Source organism: Diplotaxodon limnothrissa, linkage group LG6 (assembly GCF_057381915.1).
Source record: "Diplotaxodon limnothrissa isolate DT_005_m linkage group LG6, D_limnothrissa_male_GT1.1, whole genome shotgun sequence".
In the NCBI taxonomy this organism is placed as follows: domain Eukaryota; kingdom Metazoa; phylum Chordata; class Actinopteri; order Cichliformes; family Cichlidae; genus Diplotaxodon; species Diplotaxodon limnothrissa.
In genome coordinates this window covers 39,971,061-39,998,633 of record NC_140601.1, presented here as the reverse complement: position 1 = coordinate 39,998,633, position 27,573 = coordinate 39,971,061, and the positions used below count along the sequence as shown (strand labels likewise).

At 40.5% G+C, this 27,573-nt stretch overlaps 1 protein-coding gene across 5 annotated transcripts in view; it reads right to left on the bottom strand.

Moving 5' to 3' along the window:
- LOC146631213 (SEC14-like protein 1) overlaps window positions 1-18,218 on the bottom strand; it is a 36,457-nt gene extending 18,239 nt beyond the window's left edge. For all 5 annotated transcript variants that reach the window (XM_085355193.1, XM_085355195.1, XM_085355194.1 and 2 more), the window contains exons 1-2: window positions 17,924-18,218; window positions 16,249-16,332 (exon numbers count right to left, since the gene is read on the bottom strand). In XM_085355193.1, coding sequence (XP_085211319.1) covers window positions 16,249-16,311 — 63 coding nt within the window. In that variant the 5' untranslated portion in view covers window positions 16,312-16,332; window positions 17,924-18,218. The remainder of the gene's footprint in view (window positions 1-16,248; window positions 16,333-17,923) is intronic.
- Window positions 18,219-27,573: the final 9,355 nt, after the last annotated feature.

Below are 27,573 nucleotides of genomic sequence, written 5' to 3'. Positions count from 1 at the left end.
GCTGGAAACACATTTTTAGATTTCCAAGGATAATTCCAGTCTGCTGACTCGTTAATTTTCAGAAGGGTTTTTCCTTTGTTGTTCTCCAAACTGACATCTAGACATGATTAGTCAACAGAAGCCTGACTTAAATAGAAAACCCGAAGGGCTTATCTCTTGCCTACAGATTTGACATATTCATACACCGGCACGTTTAGAGATTAAGGTTCGTTAGTCGACAGTGCCTGACATCTATTATAGGGCTCATGGTATATCAAAATCTGTTGAATATTTTTTTTATCTTAACTAGAGATATTTGACTGGCTTATAAACAGCAGTTTGGAAAGAGAACAGCACTAATGCTTGTTTCAAATTAAACAACTGAGGCTCAGGAAAACTTCAGCAACAATGGCACCAGCCAGTTTACATGAACTCCATTAGAAAACACTTCATGTATTCTAAAAGGGAGGAATTTAAATAGGTGGGACGGGTAGAGCAGAGGTGAGAGGCTAAATAAAGCTCCTTCAACTTTGTACACTTTCAAACTTCTTACTTGAGCTGAACCACAGTGGCATCAAAGCAAATGAAGCGCTTTTCAGTTGTTTTACAACAAAGGGTTGAACACACAATAGCAGTTTTTGTACTTGAACACAACACCGGCTCCATAATGCGTTTAGTCATAAATGCAAAACACAGGCAAATTCAGCTCTATTGCAGGGGCCGGCCAGCTGTTATACAACTGAGTCTGCTGGCACAAAGTGCAGGAACATTACTTCTTTTTCTATCGTCAACATTCATCCATCTTAGATATGATTACTGTGGTTGCGCAAGGAGCAAGTCCAAACAGACGACTGGAAAGGCAAGTCTAAAATAAAAACAGTGATCTTCCAGATAACTTGTGCTGGAGACAGTCCAAGTTTATCACAACATTGCACTAGCCTGAAACTCCCTTGTCACGTATCCTACTAACGTGATATTTCCTCTTTTGTACTGTCTGAAACTGGATCCTGAAATTGAATTCCCTAAAATATGAATGGGAGCATTTATCTATGACTCAAAGAGCACACACACACACACACACACACACACACACACACACACACACACACACACACACACACACACACACACACACACACACACACACACACACACACACACACACACACACACACAAAGAAGGAAAGAAAGAACCAAAAACAAAGGGAAAGGGAAAACACAATGTCGGGAATGTGGTGGTGCAAACCTATCCACAGCATGTTTACCGTTTCATAAAGACATGGCCCGTAGGTTTCAAAATATCCAAGCATAGAGTGATATTCAAGTCTGTGGACAAACTTTACAAGATCAACTGGAAGATCAACTGCTGCTCACAAGACTTTTGAGGTTGGTGGAGTTGGATGTCAGCTGAATCTCTGACAAAAGGAGCTTTATTTTGTGGAGCAAAGGACAACCAGTAACCCTGAGGTCCTTTGAAAACCATAGAACAGCAAATTGGTGTGAAATAGGCTTTAAATTCAAGCTCACGTTTAACATTCTTAAAACACTGAGCCATTTGCTTTCGAAATTCACTATTAAAATATTTGTCTTTTCTATATTTAAAAATATAGAAAATACAAAAGAGGAGGTTTTGAATGTTTAGTATGGCGAGTAACAGCAGTTTTGTGTTGGAGGAGGCAGCCAGTGGGGTTCAGGAGCTCCTGGCATTCCTGTGAGGAGCTGCCCACCGTGCACTGACTGCATGAATGCTGAGCTCTGTTTTTCAGCCCCAATGCTCTGGAACACTGGGGGTTTGGTTTTTGTCCTGCCGTCAGCACAACATCACTGACTGTAAATGTCAATTTCATCCCTTTAAAAAAGAAAAGGAAAAGAAAAAAAGAAAAGAAAAGAAAAAAATCATACGTCAACAAAGTCAACCACAAATGTCACGTCTTCACAAACAGCACTAGGTTTCATTCCAACGACAGGCTTAGATCCTGTATGGTTCAGATCATTCAGCAAACCATGAAGAGGAATACGTTTTCTTCAGAGCCTTCACTTCATGCGGAAACAAACCAGCTTTTAACTGCTTTGTGTTCCCAAAATAGCCAGGCTGTTGTACTATTAAAAACAGGAAACAGAAGGGTCGTGATTCTAGGTTATTCCTGAAAACATTTTTTCTTTTTTCCTTCTGGGTAAGTCGGGGCTTTTCAAACCTTGTCTTAACTCAAGGCTCACTGAGGGACATTCAGGCCTGGATTTATCTGTGAAAAAAAATACAATAGTTTTTAAATCAGACACCATCCTAAATTAAATCAGCACCTGGATATTGCATGTGAGCGCATAGACGGTGCAAAAAATAGTTCCAGCGTCCACGGCTAAAAAGGAAAAAAAAAAAAAAAAAAAAAAAAGAGTCAAAATAAAAAAGCAATCACTTTGGCTCCAAGACCGTACAGGCTGATAAGGAAAGACCCTCTCTTTGCGACTTCAATAAATACATCACTGATGAGTTGTTAATTTCAGGTCATGAAATGAATCATGAAGTTCGTTTTGTAAATTACAATTATTAGAATCAGAAGAAAGGATTACCCTGGTGTGCTTATTGGCAAATCACAAGTCATCAGACAATGAGTGCACGGTGACTTCTGTCTCAGTCAAATCCACCGTTCGCTCATAAAGTCCAGCTTCAAACACCAAGATGGCAATAACAAATGTGAAGGTTTCAAAAACAGATAGGCCAGTGGTCTATTATGGCAACTCTCTTTTCTACTGCCCATGTGTAAAAGCACTTCAGCTCGCCTAGCATAGAGCTCCATATCACACTTTCACATGGTCCAACAAAGGCTCCAGGACTCTTCAAGGTGGCCAATTTTCTCTCAGTAGAAATCCTCAAATTCTAAATACCTCCTTGGCTTGTTTGGCACCATGATAGCATCTTAGCTCAAGCTGATGGTTCTTGACTGCTAAAAGCATGAAACAACAGGGCTTCTTTTCTATTGGTTGTTAGCCATTTGCTGCACAGAAGAAAGTGACTCCACTAGTGTGAGTAAATTCACTTCTGTGCGCAGTTATGCATCGCAATAATAACAATAATAATAATAACAATAACAATAATAATAATAATAACAACAACAATAATGTGTGGCTAACACAAAAAAAGAAAAAAGAAAAAAATCACATACTTAAACAGAAAGCCAGTAATACACTGAATATTTTGGACACTGGTGCAACTATAAATAATTAAAGATTTTACCATGACCAATGAGATGCAGGACTGAAAATAAAAACTTTAGGCAAAGGCCAAAACATCTTCTTCTAGAACCAGTGCCTGAGGTTATCAAACACTACAGCTTATCTCGGATGTGCCAACTCACCACATGATGCATCATGTTACGATTGGCTCTCCACGCATGACTCAAATGACAGCTAAATGCACATGTGTGCCAGCATGAAGTAAACATCCAGGCTATTTGGCATTTATCCTGATGATTACTCTGCTCTACATTAACCTACAATCGAAAGCTAACAAATAGTTTGGCTTCTGTTATTCCATTAAAGGGGACTGAAAAAGCTTTTCTATATATTTTTGCAACGCTGTTATAGCGGTGGACACTTATATTAAATATTGTTAAAGTTTTGGTTAAAGTAGTTTCAGTGTATCTACTTGTAATCCCTGAGACAATAGATTGGGCTTCTCTTGTCCAGTGTTCCGGTAAAAGATAAGAGGCTTTCCTAGATGTTTCAATTGAGTGTATAAAAACAATGTATAACCATCAACATGATGCGTGTTTTATTAAAGCTGATACCTGCAGCACTTGAAATCCAAACCCAGAAGTTTTCTGTAAGAAAACAAACCAGCCGGAACAAGACAAACATTTTCCCGCCCTCGATTGAGTCACTGAAATAAAAAGCAGGCACTGATGACACATCAAGCCAAACATACATGGCAACCAAACTCCACCACTGTAAATATTCATTTGCCCTTTGCCAATACTCTTTCCTGGAACATAACAGAACAAAATATTTCCAAGTTTCCAGACTCCAGGTATTTTAAAGAACAGGTTTAAGGACACCCTCCTCCACCAGCTTCCACGGTTTAGAGAATCAGACATACCTCAAGTGGCCAAACCCTGAGTAATGGTTCCTGGAATTTGTTTGTTCTTTCCAGGAGTGAATGAGAGAAAATATAACAATATACTGTTACTTACATCCTTCCTGCATACACAAAACAGTTTCTCCTTTGGAGAAAAACAGCAGTGTTGATTAAGGCACGGGTCTGGAAAATAAAGCTAATCCTGCACAGGAAGGGAGATTCAGGAAGTTCCAAGAGTTCTGGGGAGTACACAATCAACTTTAAGACTACAAAGGACCACATAGTGCGTGTGTGTAATATAATACCAGGCAAGAAGTAGTAGTTCTGGCAGGTAGCCCAGCTATTATCTGGCCTTTAATGGTGGGATATAGAAAAAAAAAAAGAAAAGACAAAAAAAACCCTTAAATATAGCTGCAAATCCAATCCAAACAAATTCAGGAAAAAAGTCAAGTAGTTAACCACCTGACTAATCTGCCTTTGTTGTTGTCTTATTTCTTTTATTTGGCTCCAGTTCCTCAAACAATTTTATCTATTTGGCACATAAACATCAGGAAAAAAAATTCCCAAAATATCTTCAACAATCAAATTACAAGCGACTGTGCAGAAGCGCTGAAGAGGTGTTTTGACATCTGACCCATTTTATGCCCAGTGTGCATAGTTTCGGATATGCTGAAAATGAATAGCTAACTTAGCACATCTTTACCTTTACTGACCTAGGTCGATCGGAGATGTAAGATTAAAACAATACTGCTAAACAGAATCATGTTATATCTTGTTACAGTATGTTGTTAGCGTCAGGAACAATTTAATAAATTCAAGCCTGAAAGTTTTGCAGCACATAAAACCTTTATTTTCTGCACAAACTGACTACTGCCTCTGACCGTTTAAGACCGTTCGGATGCATTTACACCAGAGAGAGATTCGCTTTCTCCTCTTATCAGCAGTGAGATCTCTACCTACACAGATCTGCAGTTCAATCTGTGCAACACAGACTGTACATGCAGCAGGTGGATAGTGCCATGTTAAATCTCTCAACCCCCACACAATAAAAGCTGCTGAGTCTAACAACTTTTCTAGCAGAAACCACGCATAAGTATCAAGGGTGGCAGAAAATGACCTAGTTTTGCTCTTAAGATTGGAAAAGAAACACGACTGGGAACATTTAGCGCAAAAACATCAGCACTATCACTTTATCTGCCAGCGAAAGCCCAGGTGCAGACTAGAGGACATGTTGATGACATAGAGTCACGTTCTTAGCCACAACATAAGAAAATGCTTAGTACTGAACTGGATGAAAAGACATAAATTAACCAACTGGCTAATATATTTTTTATAGCTCTGGCACGATGTTTCTAACTACTTAAGTCTCTAATTTAAAATAAATAAATAAATAAATAAATAAATAAATAAAGGTAAATTACAGATGATAGCAAGCAAGAGCTAATTTCCTGTTAAATGTTTTAGTGTATCGGATTTCATCAAGCTTTCAGGGCTTAGCGACCAGTTTTTGGTTGACACCATTTTCTTTTAGCTGCCAGATTTTACATGGCTTAATCCCACTTCTTGGGTGTTCTGCGTCTTAGATAAAAATGGCACCTTGTCAATCCTGAGAGACACTAGGGTCAATCTGCTAAAGACTAAGTCGAAAATGCTTGGCCTGTAGGTCTCTGGGGACTAACACTAATCAGAGAACACTTCCAGCTTCCTCGGCAGTAGTGTCACATCTCTGGAGCTTATGAAAATGGTTGTGTAACAGAGACGACAGTCGCTCAAGGGTCAGACTCGGCTATTTTTAATAGCTGTCTGGGAAAATGGGAACATTTTCGTTGAGGAGGTGGGGCACGGTGGGGGGCTGCATTATTAAGATTAAGATACTTGATTACGACAGATTAGAGACAATGTCAAAACAAACCAGCACACACAGCACAGCAAAGCTGACATACAGCAGCTAATCTGGCTGCGCTGCCTCAGAGGAAATTCACAAGAACCACTTTAATGTTTTATTCACAGGGCCATTCAAGTGTACACACAGTAAACTGTGGCTCTTTTCCTCTTCAGTTACAATGACTAACACAGTTTTTTCTTCTGTCATTTCTGTGTATTTAAGTCACGCTTATGAGGCCCACTCTCAAAAGGTTTCCTCTTAAAGACCCGATACATGTTGCATAACAAACACCACCCTTGACGTAAGACAAACAAAACCTGGTTTTGTGTGAGGGCTGCTGGCACGGGTGTGACGTTGGTTAGCCTGTATTTGGTAGCAAAAATCATTAAGGGTTCCCTCCCACCACCCCAGGCTATCCGGGGTTTGACCCGTTATGGACGTCATTATATAGCGGTGGACATCACATCCTAGCCCAGAACCGTGTTTTTTACTTTTGTTTGACATTGCCCACCACATCCATATATATTTAAATTGGGGTGGTCGTGTTATGTTTGCCGCTCCTTGCAAAGAGGATACCAAAAACCATTTGAATGAAAGCCATTAAGGATGCAGATGAGTGTTCCAGTTGTGGCTATTACTGGGCACTGACGAAATGCCAGTGCTGCCAAATGACAGATAACGTCATGTTCATTCATGAGACAAGTTTTCAATGAAACCCAAAACCTGCCCCTGAAAATAATGGCCCTGACGCACAAGACCTTGCTGACTTGCGTTTATATAATTTGAGGTGACTAGGTGACGGAGAATGAAGTAGGAAGAATGGAAAATGGAAACAGGGGAAAAAAGAAATCCCGATTTTACTTCAGAGAGCAAAGCTTAAGATAAAACTGGGTCATTACCAAAGAGGAAAGTTACGAAAGAGGCAGCCTGAAAATTGTGGGTTTCTTCTTGCAAACTCAGCCACAGGGGATGCTGGAAAAAAAATGTCAATGTAAAATATATTTAAAAATCATTTTCTCTGATAAATACTTTACATCCAATAAATCAGAGTGTGCATTAGGGATGCACAGATTAGAGATAATAGCTAACAGAAGCTTAATTTTTTTTGTAGTAAAACCAAGGTGAGAATCTCTTTCATGTCTGCAATGTGATTGCTTTTAAATCTTTCAGTTTATTTAGAAACATCAAAGTACAGGAAGCTCAGAAAGCAAGAAAGAAAGAAAGAGAAAGAAGATTATGATTAGTTATGATTGGAATTTAGAGTAAATTTCACTTTCACCTTAGAGATTTTATACCATTTTATCTAACATGTAAATTTGCTGAAAGGCATCACTTTCAAAATTTGATGTATGCAATAACAGGGTTTGTCGAAGCATTTTTGACTCTTACTTTAAAACCACAGGCATTTAGGTTTTAGTCTGGACTGGTATAAATTGAGACTAACGAAAACAATAACAGCCATGTTTGCTACTTGATGGGGTCTTATAACTCAACAGGTGCCTCTTTCTTGATCACAAGACAGCAATTCTGTGCATGTGAGTAATAGCTTAGATGTACAGAAGATATGTCCAGTGTATATCAATGACATTCAAGTATTGGCATAGTTTGATTTAAAATATGCTAAGTACAAGTGCGGATTTAGCCAAAAACTATGACAGCCTAAAGAGAAGCAAATTTTAAAGCTTTATTTAAAACTGTGACATCAGCTATTTCCATAGCACAGCCCAAGGAAATCAGACATTTAAATAAACAAAGCAATATACTTGAACCCTAAATTAAGGAAAATACATGCATGAAAAGCACAGAAAAAATAAAACAAAAAAGTTTATTTTTTTAATTATTATTTAGTAAAACTTTTTTTTTTTTTTTTTTTTAAAGGCCCAAACCAGTTTGGTGAAACAGAGCTTTCAGTGAGACTGGTTTAAATATGACTCACGTTACCCTTTGAATGCATATGTACAGATCGAGCATTTGAATAGTTTGTAAGAGGTCAAGTAAGTGAAAGCATTCTTGGAAACTTATCCTGCAGTTTCCTAACCTCCTCCATGAGTTCAGTCTCCGATGCTGATGAAGATTTTGTTTACCTTATTTTATTGCCAGGTTAAAAGTCTGAGCCTAGGTATAGTCTCATGAGGGGCAGGAGCAAGAACAAGCTGTTGACTGAAAACACAGCAGAGCCTTTGGTCCGTGCATGCCATACCACCCACTTCTCTCCTTGCAGTGATCTCACTGTGTGCATTGTAATGGCAGAACCGCCTGGAACTACCAACTCGGAGGGAGGAGGGGAAATCTGCCAAGTACACAGACCTTACATAAAGCTCCTAAATTTTTGCCGGCCTAAATAATATGCTAAACTGTATTGCCAGGGTGTGCATGCATGGCTTGTTAAATGCGTGCACGAGGGAAGAGGAACCAGCAGATGGCCATCTGTCTGTAATCAAAAACTCATCACTGTAAAAAAATAAGAAAAGCTCAGCTATAGGCATATTTTGCTTGTGTAAGAATTACTGAGACACAAATCTGTCAAGTAAGATTCAACACTGTCAACTCAGAGATACAAAAAGTGCTGAAACAATTATGTGTCAAATTATAAAAACCCCTTACTAAGACTTTTTTGTGAAATGATAATACATTTCACAACAATGTATTCCGTGTTTGGTCTACACTGAACGTTACGAGTAGACTATAACTTATGTAAAAACAATAACAGTTACCCTGACCAAAAAAAGAAATGATTTCCTACACCCATTTCTTCAGATTGCAATTAACTAAAGACATTGACCTTAAGCAGTTTGGGTGAAGACGCATTAGGTGATCAGTGTGTTCAAGTCTGATTAAATTCAATGAGCATCATTTAATTGGAGGAGCAGCAATTGTTGCAAATTGTTGGACGGGTAGACAGATATAGGAAGATTACTGTTAGCCAAATTTGATACATCAACTTTTATTTGATGAGAAATTAAATTAAAAATTCTATTAAAATTGACTGGCCCTGCATTAAAAGTAAATGGTAAATGGAGTGCTTCTTATATAGCACTTTTCTGCTCTACCTGAGAACTCAAAGTGCTTAACACAACTTGTAAAAGAGGCCCTTTTTCTATGCTTAAGTGCTTTAACACTCCTATGGATGCATCAGAGAGCATCCTGGGATTAGCATCTTGGCCCAATGATATTTGGCAGACCAACTACTGATTAGTGGATGGCCTGCTCTACCTCCTGAGCCAAAGATACCCCTATTATAATATGAAGCACACATTATTTTTAGAGGTCATTCCTCCCCCAACACAAGCACACACACACACACACACACACACACACACACACACACAAATCAATTTACAAGCAGCTGACTCTGAAATGAAGAGTGAAAAGATGACGAAATCTGCCTCTACCTGTGCCAACTATTTGAAGTAGAAAGCACTGCATAAAGGCTTATGAGAAATCATTAAAACTGGGTTACGGGAAACTGAAGCTTTATTAACATCCCACTTTACAGTAAAAGAAAGAAGTGCTGGCACATTATATTTATTGCTGCCATTGCTCATTCTCCTATCATGGGTGAAAGATGCAAATTAACATTTTATTAGGCAATTTCTGTAAATGCTGAAAAAACATCACTGATTTATTTTAGACATGGCTGAAATAACTGCAGTGCATGTTAAGAAAGCTAAAAGGCATTCACAGCAAGACTTCTTGGGCTATTTGTCTGTAATTTCACTGGGGGCGGGACTACTAAACATTAAAATTATGTAATTTGCAAGTGAGAAGGAGCTTTACCCAGTCCCTAAAATTATGAGGAAATATGGCAGTGAACACAAACATAATAAAAATGTTATAATATACTGTACAAATACTCCTAATGTCACATCTCTGCCACACAAATCTGAGTCACAATTTCTTGCCATACTGCAGGATGACTGCATTTTAAACAGGCAAAAGGGTCATTGTATAAGAGTATGACTGAGCGCGTTCATCTGGCAAAGGAGAGCAGGGTGGGGGAGGGAAGCTACAGGGGCAGCATCTCGACCTTGCAGCAGGAAAGAGGGTGAATGAGTGTCTTGATGATCAGTGAATGAAATCAGCGGCAGAGTTTTCTCATTGGCTCACACGGTCACATGGTGGTGCCTGATGGTCCTCGATTAATGTCGTTTGAAGCAGCACACCGGACGATAAGAGCCTCTGCCCAACGCAGGCCATAACTCTTCACTGTTTCTGGCAAACATCATCTAGTCGAGTAACTGAATTACCCACTGTAGGAGTGGATGAAATACTGAATCAGAAGCGCAATGCTGAGAAAAGCTAATGATAAAGCATTTTTAAATACCTCAATAATCAAACATTTCACTAGTGCAGGCTAAATTCTGTTCTGATGCATCTCCCTTGAGATACTGTCTAAATTGCCGGCATGAATGAATTAACTGTGCTCTCGTTTTCAACAGAAATATGTCATGTGAGAAAAAAGAAAGAAAGAAAACGGGTGAATTAATAAAATGACCCAATTCCTCTGTTCAACTATGACATAAAAGAAGGGCTTTTGTTATACAAGTAGATTCCTTTACATGTGAGACCATTAAGTGATAGAAGCCACAGTCAATCCTATGGCTCAAACAGGGATTAAAACAATAGACTAAAGATCAGGATGCTTCTGCAAAAAAGAAGTGGGGTGAAAAATCCTTTAACCACAACTGGTCGTAAATGGGTCAGAGCATGGTAGGATAGGACACCACCCTGGCAGAGCTGCCCTGCAACGAGCCAGGCTAGTCAGAGAGAAGGGGGACAGTAGGATGAGCCAAGTTTAGAAACACTGGCGAGGAAGCAAACACTCACTAAACAGTGTGTTGGCAAGTCTGGAAAAACGTGTTAGGAATGACCTACATCCAGACTGTGAGAGGAAGCACAAGATGCTCAAAGGATAAATCACCTGTTTGCAGGGAATTAAAAGCTATAACATTTCATTAACAACGCCTGCTTTGTTCACACTCTGCAGCACTGTTATCTCAAACATGTGGGTTTGGTGGTGTTATGCAACCATCAGTGGACATCCTTGAATAAAACGTTTTTATTTCCAATTTGCATAACGGAAGAAGAGACTGACTGAACTATTTCCTACATCGAATTTGAAAGCTCATCTCATGTGCCCTGTTGGCAAAGGTTTCGTGAACCAGTTTTTGAGAAAGGCCCTAAAAAAAATAAAAAAATAAAAAAAAAATAAAAAAAACAGTAAAAGGAGAGACGGTGAGAAGGAGGAAAGCAAAAATATGGGACACCAAAAGGGAAGCAAGTATTCGACTTGCACAGAGCTACTCTGGTTTTTCTTTGGGTGCACAACAATTCTGTGCATTTACTTGACGCTTTTGCCCATTTGATAAACAAAATGTATGTATAGGCTTGAGTTAATTATGAGCCACTATATGCAAAATCCCCAAGTGTGTATTAAAAAATAAATAACATCGCACCACTCGTGTGTGTGAAGGTTCTCAGTCATCCAGGTCATCACAGTCTACGGTCCTTAGATCGCACCGCTCAGCACGTGAGAGGGGGTACTCATTTCATAAGTAGGTTTCTGTTTAAATGTCATGTGTGTCACACTGCTGGCTCTAACCCGTATATAACTAACACCAAAGAGATAGATAAACAGCACTTTCGGGCATACACGAAGGGCCTCATTAAGGAGCATTAGGTACCAGCTTCACACAACAAACACCAGGTTCCGGTGTACCTTTGTGTTGTGTGTACCAGTGAAGTAAGTGTGCGATACATGCTTTCACTCTCCAACCTCAACCTTCGACTCTAACAGTGTTCGTCCCACAGAGAGAGACGAGCAAAAAAACAAAAACTGAAATTCAGAGAATCGGCCGTCACGCTGCTGTAGCCCTAGGTGACTGTATTTGTAGGTCAAGTTCAGTTTAGTAAGTAGTTAACACCATCCGGGCCCCTCATTTTCCTCTTCAGTCTCTTCCCCCCTTTCTTCTTGTGGCATCCTTTAAGACCCGCAAGTTTAGTTTACCCTGCTACCTCTCGTCCTTTGTATGATCTGTTTACAAAACTTTCTGTAATGCATTTATGCCACATTTTGACAATTGTAAAATGTCTTGTTCATATTCTGATCATCTTTAAAACAATCCAATTTCATTCTGAAGCTCACCGTGAAAACATTAATTATCTAAAGTACACTGTATCTTTTTGGTGCTCTAACTAATAAGGAGAGTTAAGTCACTAAGAAGCACGTTTCCCCCGTCGTTGCTGCCTGTAATTCCAGTAGGTATTGTACCAACATGGAACATCCTGTTTTTTCTCCACAGAAACTCTGCTGGGATTGGAGAACAGGACCAAAGCACTTTGTCTTTGTGGATTAGCCACAGACACATGTGTTTCCATGGAGCAGGTCAGGCTAACGAAGGGCTTTCATTCGTTTAATACCCTCTCTCCCTCTGTAGCATGAGTATTAATCTGGGAGCTGAGGGACTTCAGGAATAGTTATTGTCCTTTAAGCTCAACTATAACAGCACGGACTTAGTGGATAATAACTACTCCAGGGTCAGCCAAATTTTTATTTCTCCTGTGGCTGTTGAAGTCATTCTTCATCTGTGGATGTGTTCTAGAAACAACCCTCCCCGCAGGCATAAAACAGCAGCAAGGGGTGTATTGCGTTGCGTTTTTGACATTCCACTGTGACTCCCTGAGGATAAACTGGAGGCTCTGAGACTGGACTGGCGCGATAACAGCAGCAACAACTATATTTCCTGTTATTGAGATGTGGACAGAGAAACAAGGGATTGCTGTGGTCAAGGGAAATTAAAAAAAAATAAAAAATAAAAAAATGCTGATATATTTCCTTACTTCAGTAATAGAAAAACAGACCAACTTTGTGGAGAGATAAGAAGGTTATCAAGGTCAATACTAATGCACATCAATGTTTGTGTACTTTTAGACAGCTCAAACAAACCCAGTAGGCAATTGCTGATACAAAGCCACCAACTGAGCTGTGCTTTCCAACGGACAAGAGGTTTTTTGATTGAGTTACCTAAAAAAGAAGTTAATTATGTTTTATTAGGATGCATACTGAACATTTCTCACCGGTGACTCACAATTTCTTAAAAATCAGGGAGGAGAATAAAGCTGAAGCTTTTGTTACTTGCCATGTGTAGTTCTGACAAGTTTATTTGGATAATCTTTGGCAATTACACTGCAATGTGCTTCACAGCGCCAACAAAACAAATCAAAACAGGTATAACACCACTCTACGATGCACAATATTCCCTTAACAGTTACTTTCAAATGACTGATTTAAAGTCAGATTTGAACAACAACAAGCAGAGTTGGGCATGACTGCACATTTAAGGTCAACTGCATTGCATTCCAGCTCCAAAGGAGCTGCAGGAGCTGATACGTGCAATAACAGAGACACTGCAACACAAGTCACCAACACTGGGAATACTGAGAATCCATGTTCAGAAGAAGGCGCAGTAAATGCTGCAGAACAAACACAGCTAAAGGGCATCTGTGACTCGAGCCTGATTTATGCAACAGCACAATGAAGCCACAGCAGTGTTAGATAGATCTTGGAAACTCTCTGATAGCACCTGTCAGTGAGCCGAGTGGCTTCTCAGGGTTAAGAGAAGAGAGGCGGTATTTCATCTTGACAAAAAGAATGCAGCGTGTGGCTTTCAGAGGAGAACATGGAGCCTTAGTTTTTAGCTCAGTAAAAGGGTTTTCAAAGCACTAACAGTACCCAAACAACAGACTCAAGTGGACAGAAAGCACCAAATTCCTCAAAGCTAAGTGTCAAATCCCCTACCAGACCAGAAGAATAAGCCATTACTGGCAAATTTTTCAGAAGCCTCTGGCAAAAGGAACCATAAGAACGAATAGCACGGTCAATACAGGGAAATGAACAGATGTTAGTTATTTGGACATACCCTGCATAATTCCATGTAAAGCATGGGTGTAAAACTCATTGTAATCTGCGTGCCACAGAAATCCCAATTTGATTTTGAGTGGGCCACACACTACATCCATTGCATAATACCCAATAAAAAGCCCTCTAAACTGATTCTCTTTCTGTAAATATGTTTAGGTACACACAGATAACCCTAACATTTCTTTATCTTTACAAACCTGATGAGCAGTCTGACATATCTCAAGTTAAATATGTCCCAGTTTTTCCACGCTGCAAAAAATACAACTGTATGCAAGCAAATAAAAATCTGTTAGACTGGCTCCCACACTTTGTTTGACACCACGGATGTAAACCAAAAATGAAAGCGGTCCTCACACAAAGAACCTGGTCTGTGTTGGTACAGTGCATCAGAAGTAGACATCGGTGTTCATGTTGGCTTCCCACAAGCCCAGGATGTTCTTATTGCTGCATAACTGTACTGCTGTGGTGACAGACCTACTACTATAGCGGAAGTGAGAGGAGAGGTTTCACTGGGTTGAGAAAGAAAAAAAAAAAAAGAGCCACCAAGGGTTGTGACGCACCATTAAGTCTGCTCTGCAGTGTCTGCAAAAACACTCACTGCAGAGAAAAGTCACAGGGAGGGGAAGAGACTCCAAATGCAAACTCAGCTTCAAACTGACTGCAATGTCCATTTTACCCCAGCAATAATTCAAATTAACAACACCGTATTGTGCATGAGTCATAATGTCACACAATACAAAATTAAAAGCTAAAGAGGTCCGCCGTCTGTTGCTGGCCTAGTTTAAAAACATCAAGGGGTTACTCCATTAGTTTTGTCCCATCTTCAAAAAGCACACGGGGTGGATTATCTGGGGCTTACAAATTACATACAAGTCAGTTTCACTATTATTACCGTTTCCCCTCTTTGGCTGCGTGTGTACAACCAGGTGTGGGTACGGGCCATCTATTTATAGCCATCTCTTTGCCTGCTGCTCAGTCCAGCCTGTGCTAAGGAGATTTAGTGTTCCTGCATCCTGGTTCTTGTCCGTGTCGAAAGCTGATTTCCATTTAAAGAAAACTGCACCTGCAGCACAACACAGTGCTGAAGGGAGGTGAAACTACAAACCAACTTCATGCAGGAATTTAAATAGATAATTAAGAAAAAAGTACATATTGCTGACGTTATCAGCACAGTAGAGCTGTTTGTCTAAAACTGGTGGTTGTATAATCAGAGCGAGTGCCTGCAAACGTGTACTGATACCACATTACTGACAAGCAGCAGCTGAGGTCAAAGCACTGCTGAGCAAAGCATCCATTGGGCTTGTTTTTACAGAGCAGTTTGCCTCATTCTTTTCTCCGTGTAAAAGCAAAGCAGGTCTCACTTAAATGACAGACCATTGCTATGACAAGTGAATCTGATTCATGTTACAGACCCAGAGTTGTCATTACACCACAGCAGTAAAAGACATTACACCATAGGGGTTTAGTCAGTTCTGTTTTCCTGTGAACAAACTCTTACATCAACCATCTCCTGCCCCTGCAGCTCTCCAGCAAGGAGAGATTAGTGAATATGTGAGACAGGCTAAATGCCAAAAAAGGGTAACAGAACAAGTCCAAATTTGAGGGATGGAGAACACAAATGGCACTAGGAACACTTCTAAGACACCCATTTAGAAAAGCGCAAAAAGAAGAGAGGAACAAGTAAATCCATTCTGTGCACTTGACACAGGCACTCGTGGCTGACAGTGTACAAAAAACACACTAAAAGCAAAGCAGGGCAGTGAATTTTTTATGCTGCAAGCAGACTACCGGCACAAAGACTGGTGGGACTTTCAGTTTGCCATAAAAACACAGTCTTGTTGTACATTCAGCTACCAACAAGTGTGCACAGTGGTTCTGCATCTTACTGAACAAATGAACAGATCTTAAACCACAAGATGACAAGCCATATGAGGCAGTCAGCTGTTTCGGGGGGCTGCATGGCCCATGAGTGTGAGTGTTCCTTGCATGGGTTTGACCTCCTAATTATCTACCAAATCTAAAGCTGAGTGGGAGGCATCATTTAGTGCCTTTTATCTGTCTCTTCACAGGATTACTTTGAAACGACCAAGTCTACGTCTGTAAAAACCTTGCGGAGAGGTCTACAAACCTTCTAAACAGGCTATTGAGGATGTTCTCTTCTAGCTACGCTACAGTTTATCGTTGCAGTTAATCATTGGCTTCTTAAAGACCGTAACACAAAACAGACTGCATGCATTTTCAATCTCTGAGCTACTCACATGCAAGGTGCATAATTCAGTGACTAACTCCAAACCTTTGAAGCAACCACCTGTGTACATTGCATAACTGCATCTATTGCATACAAAATACATGTGGACAGGTGGTAGAGCGAGTAAAGATAAAAACACTTACCGCCATCACCAGCTCAAAGGGATGCTTGTACACCCGCACAGGTGACTGGTATTTCTGCACCATGATTGGAATTATGCCAACGATCTGAACAGAAGAACATAAGATCAAAATCAATCAGCAGTGATTACAGACATTTGGGGAAGAAATCTAAGAAGCGGGGCTGTATCTGAGTCATTCTTTAGAATAACCACTTGCTAAGTGCTAAAATTACAGCATTATAGCTGCATCTGGTCCTTCAGCGAGAGGCTTGATGTGCAATTAGGATGAGCTGTGTTTTGGCTGACTGATGGCGTGATGCCGAGTGAAGCCAGGTGCTGCTGTGTGTGTGTGTTTCCTTATCTGAAGGGAACTCTCCTGACCAAGGACCTCGCTGATCAATGGATGCAGCATTTCTTACTACTTTATCACATAAGCAGTGCTGCTGCAATGGCTTATCACTGCAAACTACAGGAGTATAACTATGCTAACATCAGCTGCAGAAGCTTGGGTCAAAGCTGCACATGACAGCACTCTAACAGGGTTTTCCCTACCCATCAAAAATGTTTGTACACAACAGAGAAGCTTTGGGGTTCCAAAGGAAAATCACCAAGATGGATAAAAATATATTTTAGTCCAGTTCAGTTTTAATACAGGAAAAAAAAAATCCTGTCCATTTAAATACAAAACAGCAAGGTAAGGTAAACAACTAGAGCAGTGGTGCATATGCAGCCCAGGGTATTTCCACTTCTTTGAACTGTAACTTACAGCTGTGACATGAGGAAAACCTGAGATTTCTCCCACTGTCTAAAAAAATTGCTTAAAAAAATTTTTTAAAAAAGGATTTAACAAGTACTAACTAATGATATCTGGCATTTGTTTTTCTGAGGAGTAGGGTAAGAGGTCTTTCACATGGGCTTATAGTTGCAGTTTGTTTTTGTTTTTTTTTTTTTAAGTTTGAATCTGACCCAGGAGTTCTGTTGTGTTATTTGTCAGGCCCATCATGTGTTTTTGCTCAGCGTGTTGCTACATAACTCCTGCTATGCTTTGATGGGTATATGTCTGCAAGGAGGGGTGTGAGCCAACGTCCCTGCACTACTTAATAAAGGGATCAGGGCGGACAGACTAATAATAACCAGTCTAGGTCACACAGGATACATACTGCTACAGTATCCCTTTGCTAAACACCACATGTCTTGACGATTGCTACTGCAGTACATAATTACCGTCATGCTTCAGGATCTGTTGGCAACTTCAAAGACACAAACAAGACAATGACTTCAGAACGTGCTAATTAGGAGACTTCAGTGACCGATATGCCCGTTAAGTTTAGTACCCAACCATCTTTACTGATCGCTTCCCACTGATTTTAAGCAGCCTCTTCTCACGGTTTACTCGTTTTTGGTTTTTGTTCTAGCTTGTTTTGGTCTTCTGCTTAAAGGAACTATTTGTAACGTCACAGTTTTAACTAATCCAAAACTGACTTTTTTGTCCTCAATTTTCAACACTGTTAAAAAATATTAAACAAATATTTTTTAAAGAAAAAAAAGATGGGGATTTTGGTACTGACTCATAGTGGTTAACAGCATTTGAAACGACGGCTTGCTAGCTGCCACACAAACAGCGCTCGCTGAGACTAGCCTAACTTTATAAGTCGATATTATATTATCTTGACACACATCAAATTAACGGATCTTACCTGTGATTTAGAAAGGTAAAGAAATGTTGTTAACAGGTTGATTCTTGTCAGTGGTCGTTTCTTCTGTGAGGGCTATCCGACGGAACTCATGCCATTTCCCTCTTCGGCTCTACACTTCTCCGGCTCCAGCGGCTAACAGCAGTTAGCTTTGTTATGCTAGCTGGCCATTAACCCGGAATATTTATCAAACCCTTTGGCGAGTCCTTCTCAGAGCCTCACAGCGACGAGCATCCCAAGATCAACAAACTAAATATCCCTTATAGCTCGCTGTTAAATCACTCCTATAAGTAGATGGTGTTTGGACACAGGAGACGGTCTCCCTCCCTCGCTGTCATGCCTGTGGTACCGTCGCTCCTCCCCGTTTTCTAAGCTCAGTTTTTTTCCACCTCTTTCATAAAACCCGCAGCGTGCCCGACCTCTTCTGTTCAAGTGAAGGACACACAGCAGAGGACAGTCAGTATTATCATTGAAATTCTGAAAACATTAAATAAAAAATAATAATAATAAATGCTTCTCTGCTTTTACGTTTTACATTTTAGCTCTAAATATTGGGAGTTTTACGGTACAGCAGGTGAAACGAGCTGTGTTAATCTGACGGATGACGCTGCGCTGGTTGCATAAGCTGTAAATGCCCCTTATGGGCTGTGTGTGCACTGTAGTTCATGTTCTCTGCAATAAAATAATAATTCAGTTGACATGAGTTTTTATTATTATCCTGACTTGATTCTTAATTTAAAGTTTACGTAGATCGGGGTGATTAAAGAATTTTCAAAAGTGTTTGTGTGGGGGGTAGAGGGGCACAAGAAATGTGAATATTTGATCATTCACTGACATAGAAAACATATGCAGGTGACAGGTAAAGGGCCTGGTTTACTCTAACTGCCTATGTGGCTCTCACTCTGCCATAGAGGTCAATATATATATAAGTATGAATGATTATTAGGAGGATGTAAAGAAAGAGAGGACAAAAAGGAGGAACTTATGTGCCAAAAAGGGGGCTACCACCTTATCTGTCCAGATTACTGGTGTTTCTGTTATGAGTTAGATCATGTTAATTTGTGAGTGCAAACAGTGTCCATACGTATTTTAAGTGGCTTATATAGCTTAAATTTTAGAGTTTTTGAGTTTAATTACTTTTACTTAGTTGTCTACACTTTCTGGCCTCATCCTGAGAAGTTTACCCTACAAAGAAAAGTTGTTTGGTGGTGGTCTGGTGCTGGTCTCTTACAGCTGCTTTACGTGTGTAGTACTAACAGCATTGTGTAATACTAACACAAAGACGTAAGATCAGGCACTGTCTCAGCGACACTGCAAAATAATGTTGTGAATACATTACAGTTATTTTCCAAAAAGTCACTTTTCACCAGCCCAGCACCAAAGTCATTTCTATTCACCTGAGCCAACTCAGGTGAATAGAAATGAATACATCTGAGGGACAGCTCAGGTTGAGCGGTTTGAAAAAAAAGTACGAGAGGTACATTTCAGATCATTTGGACATATGTTAAATATGGAACTGCTAGGAAATAATAAAAGAGGAAGACAGAGAAGATTCATGGATGTTATGAAGGAGGACATGCAGAAAGTTGATGGGACAGAGGAGGATGCAAGGGATGGGGTGAGATTGAGGTCACCTCTAAAGGGAGCAGGTGGAAGAAGAAGAACTCAATTAGTTGTTTAACACATTAGTTAATGAAGATAAAATTAAGTCAAGTCAAATCAAGTGGCTATGTAGTCATTTCAGCCATGTACAGTGGTACAGTACACAGTGAAACAAGACAGCGTTCCTCCAAGACAATGGTGCTACATATAATAGACAGTCCACACAGAACTACATGAAGTGCAAGTGTTCAAACATTGAACGATAGAGACACACAACAGTGCAGCAGAAAAGTGCAACAACGGGTTGTGCAAAAAGTACTTGAAGTAATGGGATGTGTGTGTGTGTGTGTGTGTGTGTGTGTGTGTGTGTGTGTGTGTGTTCATGCAGATACGTTTTTGAGCCAGTGACATGAATGAAGGTATGTGTGTTTGTGTCAGTCCAGAACCTGAGTGTTCATGTGTCTGACAGTTTGGGGGAAGGAACTGTTTCACAGTTTGGCATCGAGGGCCTGAATGCTCTGGTACCTTTTGCCAGAAGCCAGCAGGATGAAGAGTGTGTGTGAGGTTGTGTGCGGTCCTCCACAATGGTGGCTTTGTGGATGGAGCGGGTGTCAGTGATAGAGGGATGAGAGGTGAGAAGGGGTTAATGGGAGATGGGCTTTTCTCAGCTTTTGCAGGAAGTAGAGGCGCTATTGGGCTTTCGTAGCTATTGAGCTGGTTTTGGGGGACCAGGACAGGTTCTCTGCTTTGGTGTTCTGTGAACACCAAGGAATTTGGCGCTCTCAATGAGCTCCACAGAGGATCCAACGATGTTAAGTGGACAGTGATATCTCTGTGCTCTCCTGAAGTCAACAATCATCTCTTTTGTTCTGTCCACATTCAGAGACAGGTTGTTGACTCTACACCAGTCCATTAGCTGTTGCACCTCCTCTCTGTATGCTGACTCGTCTTTCTTGCTGATGAGACACAGCACAGTCATGTCATCAGCAGACTTGATGATGTGGTTCAAACTGTGCATTGCTGCACAGTCGTGAGTCAGCAGAGTGAACAGCAGTGGGCTGAGCACATAGCCCTGAAGGGCTCCAGTGCTCTGTGTTGTGGTGTTGGAGATGCTGTTACTGATCCAGACTGTCTGAGGTCTCTCCGTCAGAAAGTCCAGGATCCAGTTGCAGAGGGCGGCGTGCAGGACCAGCAGGCTCAGTTTTCCAATCAGGTGCTGAGAAATGATCGTGTTGAACGCTAAACTGAAATCTATGAACAGCATTTGTACATATGTGTCTTTATTGTCCAGGTGGGTGAGGCCAGATGTAGGTCGGTGGTAATGGCATCCTCTGTTGACCGGTTGGGGCGATAGTCAGTGGAGTGGCAGCAGGGTCTTAATGAGCCTCATGACGAGCCTCTCGAAGCACTTCATCATGATGGGTGTGAGTGCAACGGGACAGTAGTCACCAAGGCAGGACACAGAGGACTTCTTTGGCACAGGAGTGATGATGGTGGCCTTGAGGCAGATTGGGAAGACAGCAGTACTCAGGGAGTATAACACTGTCACTAGTTTATGAGTAGTAGAAATGCAAATAATCATGTCTTTTTCTGCAAAATAGAGTATATAAAGAGTTACAGGACTCTCTCCCAGACCACAGCAGGAGCTTCACACACTGGCTCATACTCATAATACAAGTCAGAACGTTTCCACAATCCACCTGGAAACGAGAGAGTCCACAGTGAGTACCGTCCCATCCACCGGCCGACAAAAACACTTTAACCATTCCAACAGGAGAAGTTCAGCGACCACAGTAACTGTGAGCAGGAGCACTGACTATGTTCCTAGTTTAACAATCCCGCGCTGGCTGCCTCTCCGATCCTCTCTTGAGTAGTGTTTCCTTGACGATCGGCAACAGGTGGCTGATTACACCAGGTGTGTCTGGCTCAAAGGCTGAAGACTCTCCAGGCCTGGTATGGCAGCAAAACTCACACACCGCAACACACACACCCAAACACAGAGACAGGGAAACAAGGGACCAGGAGCAGATCACACCAACAACAACAATAAACAATCCACATAGTCAGATAGAAATTATAATATTCATTAAACCCAAGAACAATGCATGAGCCCTGACCCAGGCCCATCAGGTCCATCAACCGCTCAGGGAGTTTGTGTGTTTGCTCAGACATATGAAAAGTGAGAGGGAACATTGTCTGCAGGAAGACGTGTATTAGACATTCTTATTATCAGAACTGCTGTCTGAACTCTGTCATACCATCATCTTCATCAGAGCTTTGGCACGCATCCCTGGAGTTTGGAAGATCCTGAGGTATTCCTCTCTGACATCCTTCAGTGGCAGTTACATAAAGTACATTATATCTTATTAGCATAAATATTGTTCATAATGTTCATCTTGCTGTCTTCTTTTCCAAAACTCATTGCAAAACTTTAAGGTTGTTTAGACACTAATCAAACCGTGTTTTAGTTAACAAATAAATGTGAAGTTTCGCGGTATTAAATTTTATTTACTTTAATAAAACCAGTGTCTGGCATGAAGTTCAGTTTGTGTTTGTCTCCATCTAGTGTTTAGTTATAATCCTTACAAAACTGTTTGACTAAACCATGTCGTCTTTTACTATTAAAAAAGCTTTTTAAAGCAATTCTCGACCCAAAAATTCTGTCTGTAGTCTCAAAACATATTTTAGCCTTATATGTTTGTATGTTCCCTATTTCCTCCAAGACAAGTGACCCAATCTAGATGAAACTTTAACTAAACAATGCCTAGGCCACTGTGAGTGCCAACATTTATGAGTTATATGCAAATATTTTTATATAAATTCCTCAATCGTGTACTATTGACAGTTCAGCTGAGCACCAAAGACAATGTCATAGTATAGGATGGAATGTCAGATCACAATGGTGTCTCACAATGTATCATAATAGCATTGTAACTATGTATGTGTGTTTATGTTGCTATTAAAAAATGGGGTAGTTCAAGACTTTTGCACAATACTGCTATAACTGTTAGATTATTATTTACTTTTTTAATTAACAACAAACAGAATAATTGTGAAATTAACAGCATCCAGACTTGGTGAAGAATTCTCCTGGTAGGCTAAAATCAATGCTGAAGGGACAAATGTTTCTGAATACTTAGGGAGCTCTGGAGTTGGAGGAGGACTCAGATTATCCGTGCACAATGAATTCTCTAAGGAACAGTCACTTATTTGTGGGATTTCTGCATCTTCCTCCTCCTCCACATCTAGACAGCAGGTCTGCTTACAGTTAGAGTCTGAGCATGTCATGCTGTCAGATGCCTTGTCTGTGATTTTTCTGCTGACATTCAAGATGCATTTAAAACTCTCAGTCACATTATACACCATTTGTATAATGCTCATACCTGTCACTGAGTCATGGGTTTGTGGGGTAGGAGCTGGCCCTGTGATACGAGCCAGCGACGTGTTGACTCTTTTAGTAATTTCTGCTGAAACAGCTTTACTAATATATCCGAGTTGTGGGACTTACCTTGTGCCGTGGACAGGGCTTCACCAAAACAGTGATGAAGGGTGTTTTGAAGCTGGCTTGAATATTATTTTCTGTTACTCTGCAGCAGCTGCAGCCATCCTGAAAACTTACCTTATCTCCACATGCATGATTGTGCCCCTTGGCAAGAACCTGAGGTTCTACAACCTCCAGGACCAAGGCGCTAATTTCTTCTATAATCGCATGGCACATGTTGGACAACAGAATGACAGCTTTTGATCCAGGGTCACCATCGGCTAAGGACGCCCACTGACTAAAAGATGAAAAAAAGATAAATAGTTGAGAAAACAAACATTTAACCAGAGTATATGTGTGTATTAGTGATCATTTTTGCTGCTTGTAAGCTTGATGGCTTTAAATGTGTGACTTACTCCTCTGAAACATCTTTCACATAGGGGGTGATGATTTTTCCAAGATTTTCCAGCGTCAGAAGAGGCAATTTCAAATGCCTGCAATCCAATTCCAACATCTAGAAAGAAAAGGCAGTCAGGTTTTTAGGAATCTTTGACACAATAACAAAATGTTCTGCAATGGGATTTTAAAATCGTCACTGTTAAATGCTTTGCACTGCAGTTCACTAATGAAATCCAACAACTGATAAGACAAAAATATATGTGTGATATGTCACACTAACAATATAGAATAGAATAGAATAGAATTCAACTTTATTGTCATTGCACATGCACAGGTACAGGGCAACGAAATGCAGTTTGCATCCATCCAGAAGTGCTTTAGTGATATAGGTATATTACAATATATATTAGCAATAGTATAGATATGTAAGTATATTACAGAAATGGGTCTATTATGGTATGTTATAATGTACACGGTATGAAGTATGTTGTGAATATTCTATAACTAAGTATGTACAGGCTGTAGTGAGTACAAGCTATGTACAGGATATGAACAGGATATAAATATGAAAAACTATACAGAATATGAAATAAATAACTTTACAGAAATCTGAGATATACAGCTATACAGAAATGGGAACTATGCAAGTTGTAAACAGTTGTAGGATTAAAGATTATTGAATGTACAGAATGATTATTTACACAGAGCTATACAGTAGTGCAGTTAAGATAAGTGAGGGTGTAGATAGTTTCTACAGAGGCTATATAAAGTGCTAGTGGTTGTGAGTGGTGGTTCAGTCCATGTTATTATTGTGTGTTTGAGGGTACAGTTGTCCATTGTGGGTGTGTGTATGTTCAGTCCATGTGTTAACGTGGGTCAGATGTCAGGAGGCAGAGTTCAGGAGTCTGACAGCTGTGGGGAAGAAGCTGTTCCGGTACCTGGTGGTCTTAGTCCGGAGGCTCCTGTGGCGCCTCCCAGAGGGCAGGAGGGTGAAGAGTCCATGTGATGGGTGACTGGGGTCTCTGATGATTTTCCCAGCCCTTTTCAGACACCGCTTCCTGTAGATATCTTTTATGGCAGGAAGTGGTGCTCCGGCGATGCGCTGGGCAGTTTTCACGACCCTCTGCAACGCCTTCCGGTCCGAGGCAGAGCAGTTCCCGTACCAGACTGTTATACAGTTGGTCAGGATGCTCTCGATGGTGCAGCGATAGAAGTTCACCAGGATGTCTGAGGACAGGTGGTTCTTCCTCAGAGTCCTCAAGAAGAAGAGGCGCTGGTGAGCCTTCTTGACCAGCTTGGAGCAGTTGGTCGTCCAGGTGAGATCCTCGGAGATGTGGACTCCCAGGAACTTGAAGCTGCTCACACGCTCCACAGCCGTCCCCTTAATGTGGATGGGTGGATGTGGGTCAGCATTCCTCCTGTAGTCCACGATGAGCTCCTTGGTCTTCTCGGTGTTAAGCAGCAGGTTGCTTGTGTCGCACCACTCAGCCAGACGATCCACCTCCTCCCTGTAGGCGGCCTCATCGTTGTCACTGATGAGACCAATCACCGTGGTGTCATCTGCAAACTTAATGATGGTGTTGGAACCATCAGCAGGTCTGCAGTCGTGGGTGAAGAGGGAGTAGAGGAAAGGGCTCATCACACAGCCTTGTGGTACACCGGTGTTCATTGTGATGGTAGATGAGCAGTGGTTATCCTGTATCCAGTATCCTGTATCCAGTGTATACTGATATACAGTATATTAACAATTTGACATTTTATATAGCAATGTACTGAAGCTTATTTGATCAGGAATAAAAGTCATTTATCCAAAAGTGCTAAATGCTCAACTTTGTTTTGTTTCCTTCGCTTTTTGTTTTTTTTTTTACCTTATCCGGTTGGAGCAACGAAATGATTTCCACAGATTTCCTTCTGTTCACTTCACTAAATTCTGTCATGTCTTTACCGTTTAGCACAATTGCAAACTGCACGTTTTTCAAATTATTTCCAAGTATTGATTAACCGCTGAAACTTCTTCACGACGAAAGTCTGTCTACAGTTTGAATTCTCGGGTTCTAGATAATAAAGCTGACATTAGATGAGTGCGCGCGAACACACTTCATCTATTGATGGCTGATGGCTTTGACCTTTTCTTGTTCATCTTCCATCAGTAATTTTGCACTCCAGTATCAACACTGTAACAGTCACACAGTGCCAATGTGAACATGTATTCTTTACCGCCTCCTCTCAACCACTAAACACAACCCCACAACATAGACTAATACAACTACACCTTGTATAAAGTTTTTTTTTCACGTAACTCAGGAAAATAATAAATAATGGGCTTGGATTGACAATATTATGAAGGAAATGTGCACTATTTGAAAGCAGCTCGGCCCCTCCACTTTAGACAGGTTGTGAGGCTTCAGCATGCAAGCAGGCGCACCGAGGGCATATGTGTGTGATAGAATTTAGAAAACACATCGGTGCAAATGATAGGTCTATATCATGATAACTTCAGTTTTTGTGTTTGTTGTCGAGCTGTCACATTAATGCGTAATGGAAAAACTGCCTAAAATGCGTTGACAGAGACATTTAAGGGATTTTTAGTCATTCTGCGCTCAAAATGGATTAATTGCATTAAAAATTTCTAATCGCATTAAATGTGATGACGGCTTTAAAGTTGACAGCCCTTGTTTGTTGGTTTGTTTTTATTTAGTTTTATTTTGCGAGCTGGTTATTAGATGCCAGTGTTGTGCCAAAAACTGATTGCCTGCCAAAAACTGATTTCCAATGTTTCCGTGTGTTTTTTATGTGTAATATCGTTACGTATGATGCTAAACAGACTTTGGTGAACAGGTATTACAAAGGGGTGATATATAAAATTTAAAAAATTACCTGTTTCTCAAGTATCTTTGTGACTGTGTTATTGTACTTACATTATAATCAATCAGCTCCCTTTTGTCCATTTAATTTATGTTTACACAACTATTTTTGCATTTGTTGCAATTTCAGCTGTCCTCTTGGCTAGATTACTCTTAAAAGATACATTTTTAAAGTCAAAAATATTTTTTTTTAACTGCATAATTAAAGGATACATAAAAGTCACTGCCAAAAACTGATTGCGGCTTCTACCTTGTTACAGGAATGTTGTCAGTTGCTCAAGATTGCCCCTCTGTAGTAGAGATATGCAATGCCTCTCTTTTAACAGGTGTGGTCCCTAGGTTCTGTAAGCATGCTGTTGTTGAGCCGATATTAAAAAAGAGCAGTTTGGATCCAACTCAGTTTAAGAATTATAGGCCTATCTCAAACCTTCCATTATTATCGAAAATTCTGGAAAAAGTAGTTGCAGATCAATTTACCACTTAAAAAAAAAAAAAAAAACACGAAATTTATGACAAATTTCAGTCAGGTTTCCGTAAAAGTCACTCAACAGAAACCGCGTTACTTAAAGTCTCTAGTGAGCTGACTCTGGAACATCCTCGGTCATGGTTTTGTTGGACTTGACATCTGCCTTTGACACCATTGACCATACCATCCTGATTAACAGGCTCCGGGACATAGTCGGTGTGTCCGGTCTGGCTCTGGAGTGGTTTCGGTCGTACCTCTCCAACAGATCTTTTAGTGTTTTTGCAAATCGGTTTATGTCACATTCTAAGGATCTGACATGTGGGGTACCGCAGGGTTCAGTTCTGGGTCCTATTCTTTTTTCTTTTGTACATGTTACCTCTAGGACTTATATAGGCAGTTCCCTGAGGTGTGTTATCATTTCTATGCTGATTATATTCAGCTCTATTGCTCTTTTAAGCCAATGGAAGTCCATAAACTGTCCTCTTTAATTAAATGTTTAGCTTCCGTTGAACAGTGGCTTGGTGACAACTACTTACAGTTGAACTCTGAGAAGTCAGAAACATTAATTATTGCCCCCGACAACCAGATATCTCTAATCAAGCAGCATCTTGGTTCTCTTGGCTCATCTGTTCACCTGAGCCTCAGGTACCTTGGTGTGATCTTTGATTCTGCCATGTCCCTAGAACAACCCTCTCGCCAGTTGATTAGGAATTGCCTTTTTCAGCTAAGAAACACCTCCAAACTGCGAACTTTGCTGTCTAAATCTGAGTTAGAAATGGTTATTCATGCTTTTATTTCATCTCGCTTAGATTATTGTAACAGTCTTTTTCTTTGTTTGAGC